This window comes from Palaemon carinicauda, chromosome 10 (assembly GCF_036898095.1).
Source record: "Palaemon carinicauda isolate YSFRI2023 chromosome 10, ASM3689809v2, whole genome shotgun sequence".
NCBI classification, from domain to species: Eukaryota; Metazoa; Arthropoda; class Malacostraca; order Decapoda; family Palaemonidae; genus Palaemon; species Palaemon carinicauda.
Window position 1 is genome coordinate 128664818 of NC_090734.1, and position 18063 is coordinate 128682880.

The 18063-nt window shown below is 33.8% G+C and overlaps 2 protein-coding genes and 1 non-coding gene across 3 annotated transcripts in view; 1 reads left to right on the forward strand and 2 right to left on the reverse strand.

Moving 5' to 3' along the window:
• Window positions 1–15290, forward strand: part of LOC137648753 (2-acylglycerol O-acyltransferase 2-A-like) — a 41047-nt gene extending 25757 nt beyond the window's left edge. The window contains exons 6-7 of the mRNA XM_068381835.1: window positions 740–847; window positions 15100–15290. Coding sequence (XP_068237936.1) covers window positions 740–810 — 71 coding nt within the window. The 3' untranslated portion in view covers window positions 811–847; window positions 15100–15290. The remainder of the gene's footprint in view (window positions 1–739; window positions 848–15099) is intronic.
• Window positions 13802–13940, reverse strand: LOC137648939 (U4 spliceosomal RNA). Its single transcript, XR_011045764.1, has one exon. It is a non-coding gene; the product is annotated as a U4 spliceosomal RNA (small nuclear RNA).
• Window positions 15291–16774: 1484 nt separating the features above from the next.
• Window positions 16775–18063, reverse strand: part of LOC137648749 (uncharacterized) — a 12754-nt gene continuing 11465 nt past the window's right edge. Inside the window, exon 6 of the mRNA XM_068381832.1 lies at window positions 16775–17867. Within this exon, the coding sequence (XP_068237933.1) occupies window positions 17750–17867 (118 nt within the window). The 3' untranslated portion in view covers window positions 16775–17749. The remainder of the gene's footprint in view (window positions 17868–18063) is intronic.

Sequence of the window (18063 nt, forward strand, 5' to 3'; positions counted from 1 at the left end):
TTCATCAGAGCATTTTGAGCTTTATTGCGCTCTCTTTCTTCCTCTAGTTCGCGTTGAATCTTCTCTTTTTCTTCTAGATAATTTTCATTTTCTTTCTTCAAATGATTCATCAGAGCATTTTGAGCTTTATTGCGCTCTCTTTCTTCCTCTAGTTCGCGTTGAATCTTCTCTTTTTCTTCTAGATAATTTTCCTTTTCTTTCTTCAAATGATTCATCAGAGCATTTTGAGCTTTATTGCGCTCTCTTTCTTCCTCTAGTTCGCGTTGAATCTTCTCTTTTTCTTCTAGATAATTTTCCTTTTCTTTCTTCAAATGATTCATCAGAGCATTTTGAGCTTTATTGCGCTCTCTTTCTTCCTCTAGTTCGCGTTGAATCTTCTCTTTTTCTTCTAGATAATTTTCATTTTCTTTCTTCAAACGATTCAGCTGATGACCTTTGTATTCCTGCTCCATTCGCCATCTTTGTAAATCTTCCAGAAAGCGGTTGAAGTTCGTCTGAAAATTTTGAACCACCGATCGGAGTTTCTCGTCTCCTTGCGTGGCAGGTGGTACTTCGTTGCCTTTGTTGAAGTTTGTTCGATGTCCCATTTGATCTAATTTGGTATTCGGAATATAAAAAAACCTTTCCTCTAGCTGTTTAGTCTTATCATTCAATTCAATGTCTACTTCATCATAGACATTTTTCAGTGCCATTTCTAATTTCGACTTTTCCACCTCCTTGCTCCGGGAATCTTTTTCAGGACACACGCCTTCAGGACATTCTTCTTCAGGCTGGTCGACTTTTCTCACCTCATCTTGTTCTGATTCTTGATTTTCCAATTTGTTAAGGGAATGTACGATTACCTCAGGTAAGTCCTCTTGTAGATCTCCCTCAATTGCGAATGGATTATCTTCTTGCGTATTTTCTTGGTTTCCTAAAACCTTAATAGTTTCAACAACTTGAAGTTGTTCGTGTTTCTCCTCAAAGCGAGAGATATTCCTGTTTAGCATAACAAATAGCACTGTTCTAAACAGTGTAAATAACTGCATTATGATAACTTTAATATTTCCAGAACCACAGACAATAAAACTTCTTGTATTAGCCATTAGTTTGTTCAGGTTCAGGTTCAGGTTCTGGGGTGAGGCATAGCCTTTACAACGGCGCCTCTGTGTCTTTTAGTTTTGTGTGTTCCTTATTTTCACTAGTTTTTCTCTTTTCATCCACATTTGTTGTAGTATACTTTTCTTATTTTCAATATTCTCTTCACAAAAAAGGAATTTTCCAACTGTTTGTGCACTATCTTCTTCGTATGGTTGCTGAAGCTCAATTGCTTTTATTCTTATATCGCTAAACTGTGGACAATATAATATAAAGTGGTTAGCATTTTCTTCTACATCACAAAATACACAGTTTATATTTCCATCTTGGTGTCTGTTTCTTATATTCAAGCCCAATGAGTTTGTCCTTGCTCTAAATAATAAAATTGACGAAAATGTATTGTCATACACTTCCTCCTCCTTGATTTCACTTTTCCAGTTTTTATACAAAATTAAACTCTCCTTACACTCCATTTCACTCTTCCATTTGCTTGTGTCCCATTCTCTTGTTCTCTTCTTTATGTCCTCTTTCGTACATCTCTTGACTTCTCTCATCGCCATCCCACATTCTTCAGCATACTTCTTCACATGCATCCACCACTTCCTCTCTTTTTCTTCCATATCATTGACTATTGCTGTAAGTAGGTCCTTTTCTCCCTTAAAAATGCTATTAAGGTACCTCAGCTTACCATCCATTACCCTTGTTTTCATAGCAGATGCTCCTACATCCCCTCTCAAGGCTACAATTGCTGTATTCTTTACAGCCCCTAACATCCTTCTATACACTCCATTCTCTATTCTCTGCAACTTTTCTATTTCCGTTTCTGTTAAGTTAATCACATTTGTTCCATATAATATAGAAGGTAGTGCTACACTTTTCCAGTATGTTTTCCCTATCAGTATCTTATTACAACTTTTTTCTATGATCGAATATGTAAGATTGGCTAGCTTTTGCGCCTTAACTATCATTTCACTTTTCTGTGTTTTGAACATATTCCTACCATCATCTACCTTGATACCTAGGTATTTAATATTGCTTACTACTCTTATTCCCTCTATATTATCTGGTTTCTCCTTCATATTATATATAAGTACGCTACTTTTGTCTCTATTTATGTCTAAACCACACTGCTTTCCTATATCTATCACTTTCCTTATGTTTAATTCAGCATCCTCTATATTCTCAGCAAGCACTAGGACATCATCAGCAAAAAATAATACTACTAGCTTTATGATATCATTTTTAAAACCATTACCTTCCTTTTCTACTTGTTTTATAATCTGATAAGTAATTAATTTGAATAATGTTGTAGAGGCAGTACAGCCTTGCTTTATTCCACTACTTACGCTCAATTTTTGTTCTACTCTTTCCCCTATGTCTAACGTAGTCGAGTCTCCCACATACACTTCAGCTATAGAGTTAATTATACTAGTATGTACTTTGTATTGCTTTAATGTTTCTATCAGTGCTTCCCTTTTTATGGAATCGAAGGCTTTTTTGAAATCTAAAGAGGCCACTATGAGTTTTTTCTTATTTTTGAAAGTTTCTTCGACCATGTATTGTAAGATGAATATATTATCCTCAATCCTTCCTCCTTCTGTAAATCCCGCTTGACTATCCTCTATGGCATTATTACTTTTTAAATGCCTTTCTATTTCATCCTTGATAAAAGCCATGTATATTTTATATGATACATTTGTGAGAGCTATAGGTCTCAATTCCTTTGCTGTTGGCTTGTTTTTCTTTTTTAACATTTTTGTTCTGGATTCTTTCCAGCTTTTGGGTTTTTCTTTGTTGGCTAGTTCCTCTTTGTAGCAGTTCACTAGTGTATTCTTGCATATATCACTCATCATCATTGCTTTGTAGTAGTCTGGCTTTAGTCCATCTGGCCCAGCTGCTTTACCTTTCTTTAGACGTTTTAAGCATTTTTCTAATTTACCTTTACTCATTTCAGCGGCGGGCATGGGTTTAATTATTCCTTCGACATTAAGTACAGCATCGTAATGCTCCCTTAGATGTTCAGGTATACTATATTCATTTACAGTTATAATGTTGTTTTCTCTTCTCAAATTATCCAGGTATTCACTCTCCTCCTCCTCATTCCAGATCTCAGTTATTCTATTTTCATGTGTGTTGTAGACTGTTTTCCAAAATTTTACTAATTCTTCTTTAGCCTCTTCATCTGATAGTTTATTTCCTCTTTCTCCATATAATTGTATTGCCTCGCTTTTTATTTCTTTGCTATTTCTTAATTTGTTTATGTTTTCCCATAGTTTATTGTTTTTATCATCTCTTATCTCCCTGGTCTTCTTTTTCTCATATAACGTTATGCTCTCTTTCACCAGTATTTGTACTTCTTTCTTCTTATGATTGTATTTTTCTTCTAATTCTCTTTTTATCCTAATATCTTTTTCATTTCTCTTTTTTCTATTAAGTTCCTTTCTTTCCTTAATCTTTCTTCTTATTTCCTCGGTTACCCAAGGTTGTTCTTTGGTCTTCCCTTCATTTGTTACCCTTCTCCTATATGTTTTAGCCAAATGTTCTTGTTTCATTTCTGCCATTATTATGTTTAGCTCATCAATATTTTTTACATCCTTGCTGACAAGTTTTCTCTCTATAGATTTCACATATTCGTCTATATCTTTTGCGTCACTGCTATAATATGTAATTTCTTCCCACTTCCCTTTATTGTAATTATTTTCGCTATTTGTTTTTGCTTCCAATTCTACTGTTATTAAGTTGTGATCTGATATATCTAATATTGTTTTATCTTCATCTATTTCCATACATTTAAATTTTTTATATAACATATTATTTGCAAGTACAAAATCAATAGCACTATGCTGATCTTGTCTATTCCACGTGTATAGTCCTGAGCACCTTTCATCTCCATTTAATAGTGTTAGGTTGTGGTTACCCATCCAATCTAGCACCATTTCCCCATTTCTGTCTACTTGTTGGTGCCCAAGAAATCCAACGTGGCCGTTAAAATCCCCCATAACTAGCAAAGGTGTTGTTTCTCCTGCTTTTTGTATTAAATTTTCACATTCCACTTTCAATTCTTGATCTCTTTTTCTATCTTCTTCTGTATTTCCTGCTGCGAAATATACCAGTATTATCAGGAATACTAAGCTGTGGATTTTGCCCTGTACCATTATTATATCGCTATGTTTGGTTTCTATTTCCTCTACTTCAGTGATGTTATTGTTTTTAAAAATTAACATTAACCCTCCACCCTTTTTGTCTTTAAAATCCCTTCTTTTTTCTAACTTTAACAGACCTTTACTCAGCTGTATTTTATCTATTTTTTGGTGCGTTTCTGTCAAACAAAATATATGAACTTTATTTGTGTTCATCTCGTTTTCTATTTCTATTAATTTCTGCTTGGTTAGTGCTTGGATATTTAACAGGCATATTCTTATACATTGGTTAACTTTTTTGTCTAAATTTATACCTTTCCTAATTCGCTCTGCTTGCGTTTGCTTCTTGACGAAAATTGTCGTTTCTTACTAGTTCTCCTCTCTTTATGTACCACCCCTGTTCTCCATTTTCTTTTTTCTCTCTTAATTCCTCTAGCAACTTCCTTTCTTTTTCCCTTTCCCTGAAAGTGAGGTCAGGTGCAATGAAAACTTGTCTCAACTCCTCTTTTGTTGATTTCCTGAGGTGTTTCCCCCTTGCAATTACTCCCCATTTTTCCTTGGTGTTTTTAAGCTTAACTAGCAGGGGCCTTGGTTTTTGTCTTTGTCCTTGTTCCTCTCTCTCTTCCCTTGGTTTGCCTAACCTACCCACTTCTTCAATTTCCACATCGTTCATTCCTAACTCGACATTAATCAAACTCCCACATTTATCAAAATCATCTCTCAGCTTTTCATTATTATCAACTTTTGTACTTTCTTTTATATTGAAAATTACTATATTGTTTTTCTTTTTCTCCTTTTCCCTTATTTCTATCATCTCTGCCCTGACTTCCTCCCTAACTTCTTCTCTTGTCAGCTGACCCGTTCCTATCATATTATTATCCACCAATGACCTAATCTCCTTTTTTAACTCATCTACCGTATCCTGCAGCCCTATGAAATTATCCCTGAGCTCATCATACTGTTTCTTAAGTTTCTTGTTTTCTGCCTTCAAGTTTTTGAAATCCCCCCTGCACCTACCACAGAACCATCGGGCATGTTTAGATTCACTGATTTTCTTATATTCACTCCTTTCTAATTGACCACAGCCTATGTGAAACCATACATCACACAAATCACATTGTATCGCTTCTTGGTTCGATCTTACCCCTTTTTTGCACCATCCGCAGTCGTTTGGACCAGCCATCCTTTCTTCATGGTCAGAGTCACTTGAATATTCTTCCTCTCTAGGAATCGGGAGCTCCGAGAAGGCTCTCCACTGGGATCCGACGTACTCAAAGTCTTCAAAGCTTCCGTCAACGATTCCCGAATACCTGCAGTCAAGGAAGGAAGACTAACCTGACATAGATAAAGAACGAACTCTACCAAATATTCTTGAAGACCTAAAGCCAATCAAACAGTTTCCAAAAGAAATCTTCAAAATGTTCAAAGCTTCCTTCAACGATTCTTGAAAACCTGAAGCCAAGGAAGGAAGACTTCCTCGGCAGAGAGAATGAAAGAATTCTACCAAAAATATCCAAACACCTAGACTCAATCAAGATGAGTTAACGACACAAGTCTTCAAAATATTCAACATTTCCTTCAACGATTCCTGAATCAAGGAAGGATGAATTCCCCTGCAGAGAGAATGAAAGAGGAAGGATGAATTCCCCTGCAGAGAGAATGAAAGAGGAAGGATGAATTCCCCTGCAGAGAGAATGAAAGAGGAAGGATGAATTCCCCTGCAGAGAGAATGAAAGATTCGGCGAAGCAGTTCCCGGGCAGAGGAAAAAAAATGAATCGATGAGTCACGAAGGAACCAGAGAGAATTCGGAATAAGTAGATGATGAGGATGAAATATAAGAAAATTATCGAAATAACACAAGAAAACATAATGAAAATTTCAAATTCAAATCGCGTATAATTGAAATCGTTTATTGAGACAACTTAATCGATAAATACGTAAAAATTAATGATTTTTTTCATCGAGTTTAACCGGAGACTTTGAAAGATCGCTGACTGACAAATTGCTTTCCATCCAATTCCTTTTTCCAATGGCGTTAATCTTTTCTAGGGCGTTGATGCGTCTCTCTCTCTCTCTCTCTCTCTCTCTCTCTCTGTCTCTCTCTCTCTCTCTCTCTCTCTCTCTCTCTCTCTCTCTCTCTCTCTCTCTAACAGACAAACAAGTAGGCAAATGAATATACGTAGGTAAACAAAATAACAATAACAAAAATAATAATTCAAATTACTGAATATATACAGTATATGTATATACATACATATACATATATATATTATATATACATATACACACAGTTATATATATATATATATATATTTTTATATATATATATATATATATATATATATATATATATATATATATATATATATATATATAGTGTGTATTTATATACATATATATATATATATATATATATATATATATATATATATATATATATATACATATATATGTATATATACATACATACACACACACACACACACACATATATATATATATATATATATATATATATATATATATATATATATATATATTGTACAATTTCTTTGGAAATTGTAAGTTCTACTAATTTCGTGGAAGTTCCTGTGATATGTGGGGAACACTCTCTCTCTCTCTCTCTCTCTCTCTCTCTCTCTCTCTCTCTCTCTCTCTCTCTCTCTCTGCAGCTGAGCATGTTAATATATAATATATTTTTAATGAATTATGAAATTCCATATGGTTACATTATGATAATAATAATAATAATAATAATAATAATAATAATAGTTAGTATTATAAGTAGGCTATTATTATCTTAACCCATCTTGGTTAAACTTTATTTGAATAAATGAAATTGTATCGGAAAGGAATATTTAATATAATGAGAGAGAGAGAGAGAGAGAGAGAGAGAGAGAGAGAGAGAGAGAGAGAGAGAGAGAGAGAGAGAGAGTGTGTCTGTCTCTGTCTACTAATTGGTATCATTTAAGTTAATGTTAAGAGGTACTTCAAGAAATTAAGATTGAATATAGTTATAATAAATCATAAGTTTTTTTGAAATATCACTAATCACTATTGGAATATTGGAATATAAAACAATAAGAATTGGAAAAGCACCATGAAATATATTCATTTAAAAAAAAAAGGATGATTTTGGTTTTTTTGAAGAAAGGTCTCTCTCTCTCTCTCTCTCTCTCTCTCTCTCTCTCTCTCTCTCTCTCTCTCTCTATATATATATATATATATATATATATATATATATATATATATATATGAGAGAGAGAGAGAGAGAGAGAGAGAGAGAGAGAGAGAGAGAGAGAGAGCAACTATACATGGACACCTTTGTCCTGCAGTGGACTAGAAATGGTTGGATATGTTTTTATATGTATATCGTACTGAGAGAGAGAGAGAGAGAGTGAGAGAGAGAGAGAGAGAGAGAGAGAGAGAGAGAGAGAGAGAGAGAGAGAGAGAGAGAGAGAGAGAGAGCAACTATACATGGACACCTTTGTCCTGCAGTGGACTAGAAATGGTTGGATATGTTTTTATATGTATATCGTACTGAGAGAGAGAGCGAGAGAGAGAGAGAGAGAGAGAGAGAGAGAGAGAGAGAGAGAGAGAGAGAGAGAGAGAGAGTCCTGGATCTGCAGGCTAGCTTAGTTCTGAATAATGCAACACACTTTCGAATTATCCAAAACTTCGAGGTTTGTATCGACATGAGTAAATGATCAAGGAGATATTTCATCTAAATGTTATCAAGAATTCTAAAGTCCTTCAGGATTTAGGCATGGATTCTTTAATCTTGGTTAAGGACCCTTATTTCTAATTCCCTAATTTCTTAATATTTCTTCTCTTAATAAGAAGTTGAACCGTATCTGCACCATTCATTGCTCATAATTCAAATAATAATATTATATCTCTAACATTTTAAGCTCTACATTATAGAAATTATATGTAAAAGACAGGCAATATGTAATACAAAAATATATATAGAAGATCCCAAGATTATAAAAGAGACGAGTTAGAACTCAGCCACAGAATTAAAAACCCCAAATTTAACCAAAATATATCCATGTCCGCAATCCGTTGTTATCAAATCGTAAGACCTATTATAGATATGAATCCTCTATATTAAAGTGTGCTTTGTTACAAACCCATTTATTGTTTGTGCCTATGTCTTGCAGTTATTGGTTTGCGTGAAAATTCCCTTTATTGGGCAGTGAGTTCCAACACTGACCTCAATATGAGTTCACATCAAAGCAGCAAATAGGACTGAGAATTTTGTAAATAACTTTAAACAAAGAGAACCACATTTACTCATTCTGTGAATCTGCAACAGTGCATTTATTGCAAGCTGGTTAACCATTCACTTGCCATTAATGACTGACGATTCAGTAACACCTAGGTATTATCTACCTCTGATTCTTATAATATGAAAGCTTGAAATTGTTCAAGGCCATACAAAGACATTGTGCAGATTTTTGATGAATTGTTGCATAAAGAAATGGGTGTTATTCTCCTATATTCATCGTTCACAGATCAAAAGGATTCAGGTTTTGTTCAAGAGACATCTTGTACCAGGAAAACAACTTACAATTTTTTTTTTTTATTTCTTTTCCTTCTAATTGTTTCTTATTTAATTATCCAAATATAATAAGTAAGGAATTAAAGCTATGTCTAGTAGTGTATCTGATCTCTTTGATGAAAGAAAACGTTAAGAAACTTAGCAAAGAAAAGACCCTTAATCTGAGAGCATTTCTGGAGGTAGATGTGAAACTATCATGAACCTCTGAGAACAAAAGACGAGACAAGACCAGTCAGTGTACTCGAAGGTAGATTATATCTTCAACGAGACTTTACACTGAAGACCTTCACGCCAGTCCTCGTCTCCTATAAACCAAAATGTTTACTGATGGACCAAAATCCCTGCAATAAACCTTAGCCTTCTGGTGTAAGCGGTAAAGGTTTATGCTATACAAGGCAGCCTAAAGAGTTAACTCACATATCAGTAATTATATTATCTTGGTAAGAATGAAGCATGGTAATAACCAAAGTTAAAATAAAATATATATATATAATGCAATTTTAGCTCTCTTTACTTAAAGAAACTCACTAATGAAATTATCCCTTTCCAGATATATGAAACTCAAGCTAGTCTTTTAGATGATATCTCAACGAATAATTTTAATCCATGGCACTCAAACAATGATAAGTTCAGCGGCTGAGTGTTATGGGGAAAGCCAAGTGTCCTTTTGACACAGTAAATAAAAGATGAAGAAGAAATACGCACAATCACTTAGAGAAGAATCATATGTGACCATTTATCATTCAAAATTATTTACAAAAAGGTTAATTTTTCTTTTGCACAAAACATTATTGCAATATGAAATCAAAATCATAGTTACAGATCCTTCAATAAATTATTCATAATAACCGTAATACACAGTATTGTCTATAAATCACGTTTCTGAATTAATATTAATAATTTCCCCCAGAGAATAGGTTACGCATATTTATAAAAATCCTTTGCAGCTGGAAGGCCATATTAGGTAGGGAGTCACAGGGAGCTTCAGGCAAAGATTTGATTATAGATCCTTTGTGTGGAAATTGGACTAAAGAGTTCCTCTATCATTGAATGTTAATTAATGAAAAAAACAACTCATATTCAAATAGCGAAATTAAAGGAAGGTTCCTTCTATCTCCATAAAAGATTCTGTGTTTGATATAATTCGTTTTGAGGAGGGAAAGAAAGACAGCCAAAATCAGAAAGGGATTTTCTATAAACTGCTTGGTAATGACTAATTTATGATAAAAGATAATTATTGCAGTCTTTCATCAAAGCAGAGTGTCTTGTCTAATTTCTAAGAGTATCGTGTATAGTAAGTTAAATCCATTTGCATATATGCATATTCCATGTAAGCTTTGTTTGCTAGTTTACTGTTGTTGTTGTTGTTTTTTATGCTTGGGAATTTTAACACTTCTCTCAGTAAGGAATTACTTATGCTCGGAGATGTTTTGGAGTTGACATAGATAGTTCATTCTTCTTATATTTCTTTTTCAATTTTTTTTTCTGGTAGCCTTTTGGATTATTATACCTAATTCTATTCCAAAATTATAATAGATTTTTCATTATGACATTACTTTTTATTTATGGTGTAAAGAGATTCTGTTACATCTAATATACCTCTTGGTTTTATTCTTCACGAAATGTATGAATTTTAAACAGTATTATATATAAATTTAAAGAAAAGCTGCTAATTTATTGAATGCGGAAAGACTTTAACTAGCGGGAAAAGAAACATTATAGTTTGAGCTCTTTGTATTCAAGAAAAAGATGAAGAGGAATTTTAAGTTGGCAATTCTATCGTCTCTACTTAATCCTCTACATCTTTTATCCCTTTATGTTAATAATTGCCTTAATGAATGCAAGAAAAGGGAATGAACCCCATGTAGGTGTCATGCAAAGTTCCAGAGAGAGAGAGAGAGAGAGCCTTACCTTACCTTATTGTCTTATTTTTTGTTTGGGTTCCCCCAGGTCCCTCAGTGTGAGGCACCTCGTATATCCACCAGAGAGTTGCTAATGCATCTTCCAGTGTATTTTGCATCTTCCAGTCTTGGATGGTCTGGGATGTATCTTAGGTATTTATCAAGCTTATTCTAAAACACATCTACGCTCACTCCTGATATGTTTCTTAGTTGAGCTGGCAGCGCATTAAATAGTCGCTGCATTATCGATGCTGGTGCGTAGTGGATTAATGTCCTGTGCGCCATCCTCAGTTTTCCTGGTATATTTTTTGGCACTATTAATCTACCTCGGCTTGCTCTTTCGGATATTTTTAGCTCCATGATGTTTTCAGTAATTCCTTCAATTTTCTTCCATGCTTGTATTATCATGTAGCGTTCTCTTCTCCTTTCTAGACTGTATAGTTTTAAAATTTGCAGTCTTTCCCAGTAGTCAAGGTCCTTAACTTCTTCTATTCTAGCAGTATAGGACCTTAGTACACTCTCTATTTGTGCAATATCCTTTTGGTAGTGTGGGTACCATATCACATTGCAGTACTCGAGTGTACTACGTACATAAGTTTTGTAAACCATAATCATGTGTTCAGGTTTTCTTGTTTTAAAGTGTCTGAATAACATTCCCATTTTTGCTTTACATTTAGCCAACAGTGTTGCTATTTGGTCGTTGCATAACATATTCCTATTTAACATTACACCAAGGTCTTTAATTGCTTCCTTGTTTGTGATTGTCTCGTTATTAGGTCCCTTGTATGCATATACCATTCCTTCTCTGTTTCCATAATTCATTGATTCAAATTTATCGGAGTTAAATACCATCCTATTTATCTCTGCCTATTCATACATTTTGTTTAGATCTCTTTGTAGTGAGTTCTTATCTTCATCACAAGTAATTTCTCTACTCATTCTTGTGTCATCGGCGAAACTTCTCACTACAGTGTTTTCAACATCACAGTCTATGTCTGAGATCATAATAACAAACAGGAGTGCAGCTAAAACCGTACCTTGTGGCACGCCAGATATTACCTGAGCTTCATCCGATTTCTCGTCATTTGCAACAACTATCTGTTTTCTGTTTTGCAGGAATTCTTTTACCCATTTTCCTATCTTTCCCACAATATTATGCTTTCTCATTTTTTTCTCTAATATATTGTGGTCTACCTTGTCAAAGGCTTTTGCAAAATCTAGATAGATCACATCTGTGTCTTTTTCACTTATCATATTTTTGTATATGTTTTCATAGTGTGCTATCAGTTGGGTTTGTGTACTTTTTCCGGGCACAAAACTGTGTTGACCTATATTGAACAATTTATTTTTAACCAAATTATCCATTATTTTCTTTTTTATTACCCTCTCATACACTTTCATAATATGTGATGTTAGACTAACAGGTCTATAATTGCTTGCCTCTAGTCTTGATCCACTTTTGAAGATAGGGGTTATATAAGCTAATTTATGTTTAACATATATCTCGCTCATATCTACACTTTGTCTTAGCAGTATTGCAAGCAGCTTCACGGTAGTGTTTGCAGTTTTTTTTTAACGCTGGAACTCCATCTGGTCCGGCTGCTGATCCATTTTTAATTTCGTTTATAGCCTTGACTATATCTGCTTCATTAATATCTATATCCGTTAGATATTCAACATTTTCTTCTCTCATTTCTGCTTCATTATTCTCATTCGCAATTCTTGGCGTGAACTCACTCTTATATTTTTCTGCTAATATGTTGCATATTTCCTTTTTTTCATTCGTTAGCCGTCCTTCAATTCTTAGAGGGCCTATTTCTAACCTCCCTTTATTCATCTTTTTTTGCATAGGAGTAAAGTACTTTGGGTTTTTTTTTCTTTATATTTTGAAGTGTCCTTTCTTCTAAGTCCCTTTTTTCATATTCTTTTGACTGTATAATCTTTTGTTCTGCCTTTTCTATCTTACATTTTATTTCCATCATTTTCCACACAAGAGCCTATAAGACCAAGGGCTCCAATAGGGAAAAATAGTCCAGTGAGGAAAGGAAATAAATAAATGATGAAAATAAATTAACAATAAATTATTCTAAAAACAGTAACAACGTCAAAACAGATATATTATTACTATTATTATCATCACTTGCCAAGCTACAACCCCAGTTGGAAAAGCAGGACGCTAAAAGCCCAGTGGGCCACAACAGGGAAAACAGCCCAGCGAGGAAAGGAAACAAGGAAAAATAAAATACTTTAAGAGGAGTAACAACATTAAGATAAATATTTCCAACATAAACTATAAAAAACTTTAACAAAAGACGAAAAGAAAATAGATAGAATAGTGTGCCCGAGAGTACTCTCAAGCAAGAGAACGCCAACCCAAGACAGTGGAAGACCATGGTACATAGGCTATGGCACTACCAAAGATTAAAGAATAATGGTTTAATTTTGATTTTATATAAACTGTAAAAAGAATTATGTCCGCCTGTTCAACAAAAAAAAACATTTGCTGCAAATTTGAACTTTTGAAGTTCTACTGAATCAACTACCCGATTAGGAAGATCGTTCCACAACTTGGCCACAGCCGGAATAAAACTTCTAGAGTACCGAGTAGTATCGAACCTCGTGATGAAGAAGCGATTCAGAAACTCCAGATCTACATTCAGGAGATGGAATTGATGCCAAGAGAGTAGCATCGTCTGCATATGTAACAAACTTGTTTTCGAGGTCAAACTACATGTCATGTGTAGCCTATATAAGATGAAAAGTAATGAGCCAAGAACACTAAATACCACATTTCTATACACACTATGGTGCCCATCAACAAGAACTCTTTGCAATCTATTACTTAAAATATTCATAATGATGCCATGTAAAGATCCATCTACTATGAGTTTCAATACAAGTGGCTCATGATTAAATATGACGAATGAAACAAATATTATACAATAATTATTCTTTTAACCTAAGGTCAGGAGTAGTGTAGTATCAGAGTAAGAGTGGGGTTATATAGTTATAGCCTATGGGAGATGGCAAGGTGATATGAGTAACTCTGCAGGCTGAACATGCGACAAATTTCGTCACAGGGAAAGAATTCGCCTTGAGATTTATTAGATATTCTCAACCCTCATTTCTTAAGGGTTTCCAATAATAGTAATAAGTTATATAATGTTTGATCACAGTATTACTCTTCAAGATTCAACTAGCAATAATCGCACCTCGGTTAGCCCTCATTGGTTACGATACTGCCACTGCGCAAAGCTGACTCTTCAAGAATTGTGTGTGTGAGTGTGTGTGTGTGTGTGTAGATCGCCTTACCTTATGTAAGACACGGGCTCTTGCCGCTGGGCAGCCCGTAAAAGAATATAGTTATTGTTAGACAATTATGCTTTAAAATAGTTTTAGAATGGTATGTTTAGTGTAATGTTTGATTTGATGGGTCTAATAAGGGAGTTAATCTTAGATTACAATTGTTGGATATTATTATTTTGAATTTAGATAGCCAAGGCTAATGTGTGGAAGGCCAAAAAGTAGTGGCAGTTTCAAGTGAACTGTTAATTCTCATTCAGCAGCCTAGGTTTGGTATTGTTCCTAGGTGGGGGTAATGGCGATACACCATACTTCCCACGGGCAGGAATTTGCAATGCAGATTCCTAGTCAATTGCCCGTATAACTGAATGAGAGACAGGTCCCTTTGGCTGGCACTAAGCAAAACAAAATAAAAAGGGGAGGGATGACAGTCGTGACAACGGCGAAAAGCCCCGGAAAGGAGGCTCCTCTTTAGGTCCACGAAAGGAAAAGTTGTGATAGACAAGTCTATCGAGTCAGAGAAAAAGTGTTATAGTAGAAAGTCCCATGGGAGTAGGAGATCATGGGAAGGAATAAAAAGTTATTTAGTTAGAGGTAGAAACAAGGGCAAAAATATCCCTTACGAAAAGAATATTGTGATAGAAAAGTCTATCAAGTTAGAGAAACAGTGGTATAGCAGGGAGTCCCTTGGTAGGAAGAGAAACAAGGGAAGGAATAAAAGTAATATAGTTGAAGGCAGAAAGGGGGCGTAAATTATCCCGAAAAAGGAAAGAGGCATAACTTTATTTATATAGAAAAGTACTAGATAAAGGAAGGATCTAGTAATTATATTTATCAGAATAGTAATGTAAAGTTAATGTTTAACTTGACGCTTGGGTTATGAAACAACTTTAGCTAAGTCTAAGCTATTTCTATTTGACATTTCACTATTTCCCAAAATTTTGGCAGTTCAACTAACCGCTAAGAATGTAATATTTAAAAAGATAGGAAAACTACACAATACTTACCACATTATATAAGACACTAACACTGGAATACGTTAAGAGTTCAGTCGAACTCACAAACCGCCACTGACTAATGTTTACTTTCTTCTCTCTCTTCTCCCACGGGCAGTCGGAGCACCGATTGACGTACCTTGCATTAAGAACCCAACCCAAGAAGACATCGACCGAGTTCATGAATCATACGTTAAGGCGCTGACGGAGCTATATAACAAATACAAGGGAATATATTCGGCTAACCCAGAGGTAGAGATAAAAATCAACTGAGCTAAAAAAAAAAAAAAATACATCAATAAAAAACAGCGTCATGAGAGGTCTGTCGAGCTAGCAGCATGTGAATAAGATTTTTATTTTTAAAATTTGTTATCGTTAGTCCTAAGCATGTACTACTTAATTTTAGTTGTTGACTCTAACAGATTCAATCGAAAGATATTTATTTTTTCTTTATTCTTAAATATTAAACATTATTCACAGCTGGTAGTGAATGGCAGACCATTTTTTCTATCCCTGCGACAGTTATTTGCAAATCTGTAGGCCTATGTAAATGCATTGAAAGAATATAAACATATGAGAGTATAAATACATAATATATATATATATATATATATATATATATATATATATATATATATATATATATATATATATATATATATATATATATATATAATTTTACATACTGTATATAAAAGCTTATTGTCAATACTTTCCCCTTGGAAGGTGTGACTGCAAAGGGCAATACTATTCTTAATTCTTAACTTATCAGTGATTACATCTGAATTGTGTTCTCTAAATCAGTAAATTATTTCAAGACTGTCGCAACATTTGAAACAATGACATCAAAGGTCTCGATTAAAACAAGAAAAAAAAAAAGAATACTGAATAACAATTATGAACCAATGACATCAGACGCTTGGAGAAATCAAAGAATAACCAATCATTAGAGAAAAAAAAAAACTTAATAGTAGAGGAAGAAATAAGATGTAACCTATGTCTTTGTATGACGTTTTATTTGAGAAAAATATAAATAGTATAAATAACATATCACATGAAAGCAACGGTAAATGAAGGTAAGTAGAGAAGACTGCAGTGTTGCCAAATATTTGTCGACAGATTTTCGTGGTTTCTTATAGAATATCTTCTTGGTTAATCCCATCATGTCCCGGAAATTGCATATAATTACAGATATAAATATTGGACATAAAGATTTGGCAATAGAGAAAGGGGTGATAAATACGATCCCAAAAATATTTCTAGCAAATTAAAAATCCTTTTCACCCGCGACGAAAGATATATTTGATTTCGTTTATTTCCAAATGAATGTTTTAGATGAATACCTTCACAGAACTCATGGTAATTTTGATTGCCTTCATATAATTAAAGAATTCTACTTTCATGATCTTAATACAATCCTACTGGCTCTTGATAAAAAATAAAACATGTGAATCCTTATTTTAAGTCAAGATAAATAAAAAGAATCAAAAGAAATGTCTCGTTCAACAGCTTTTTTCACGAAGCGGAAAACAGCTCGTTATAGTACACTGTTAAAAACTTACCGTAAAAAAAAATACGGTAAAAATCCTGGAATAAATATTGCCAGAAATTTACCGTTTTAAAAATGGATATATTGACGTAAAGGAGTGATATTACGGTCACCAACCCGGAAAACATAATAACAAAGTAAGGTAACAATTATGGTCGCCTCTATTTACTGAAATACGTCTGAGAACAGTATACTTTCTACGATGAATTTTCCGATTAAAATTACGGGTTTTTTAAGTGTAACGTTGTCACTGATTTTTTTTTCTTTTTTTTTTTTTTGTGAGCATGGGACACGAAAAGATACATCTTGAATAAATAAATAAATAAAACCCTAAATAACATCAGTTCATTGAGTGGGGAAGAAATTAACAATTATAAGATATGAACAGTGAGTAACAATACTAAAATAAATAGCAAAAATAACAGTAGTATACTCATAAGTAATTCTTACTTTAATCCCTGCATGAATAAAGGGATAAAATGTAGAGATAAAGAATTGTTATCATCAGATAACAATGGAAAGAGATTGGAAAAGATAACGCGTCTTTCTGCATACGTCTGTCTGTATGTATGTATGCATATGCTTATCTATAGTACTTAGACGCATTAATAGAAATGGTAATATATAAACATATATGTCTGTATAAATACACATAAATATTCATATGTATATATAGATACATGTATGTACATACATGTATATATATGTAGACATATATACTGTATATTTAAATAAGTATATATACGTGTGTGTGTGTGTGTTTATGAAACAGCATTCAAGTGAAAATTAAAATAACATTTTAGTAAGTGTTCTAAAATTCCTAAATGTCTATTAAGATCTACAATAATTAAACAACAAATAAATATATGTATAACAATGCTACTGTCAATCAACACTAATGCATTCTCCCAGTTTTCAGCAACATTACATAAAATTCATTTAAATTTCCCACCTATAACAACACAATAAATTATAGATAAATTACAATCCATTTTTTGTATGCTATAAAAAGCAGATATAATCTAATTCACCCCAAAGTATAGATTTGGCATTGAAATTCCCAATTTCAAGTAACATAATATTCAAACATTCACCAAACACTAAACATTTTCCACATTAATAGCTTCACTCCATCTCACTTTCCCCTCTGGCGTCAGTCTTGAGAAGTCGAAAGATCATATCAGGTCATCGGGTACCACAAGACGAGGTCAGAGGTCACTTAGAGCTCCGGTATCGTTGGGCAGTAATAGTTCTGGCACTCTTGGGCGAACCCATCCAAGGTCACGTCTTCAAGCCTACCGAGAAGGTCATCGAATCTCTTGCTGTAGGGAACCCATCTGTTCCGAAGAGAGGAAGGAAATAAATATCACAAAAGAATATAAAAAAATGACGAGTAAAAGGAGAGGTTTGTTAAAGCATTACCTCAACAGTTACTATTATTATAAGGCGATAGACAAACTGTCTCTTAGGTTTTTACTCCTGATGCCTGGCGGTTGATCTTACTGGAATTAGTATGGACCGGCAGGAGTCACT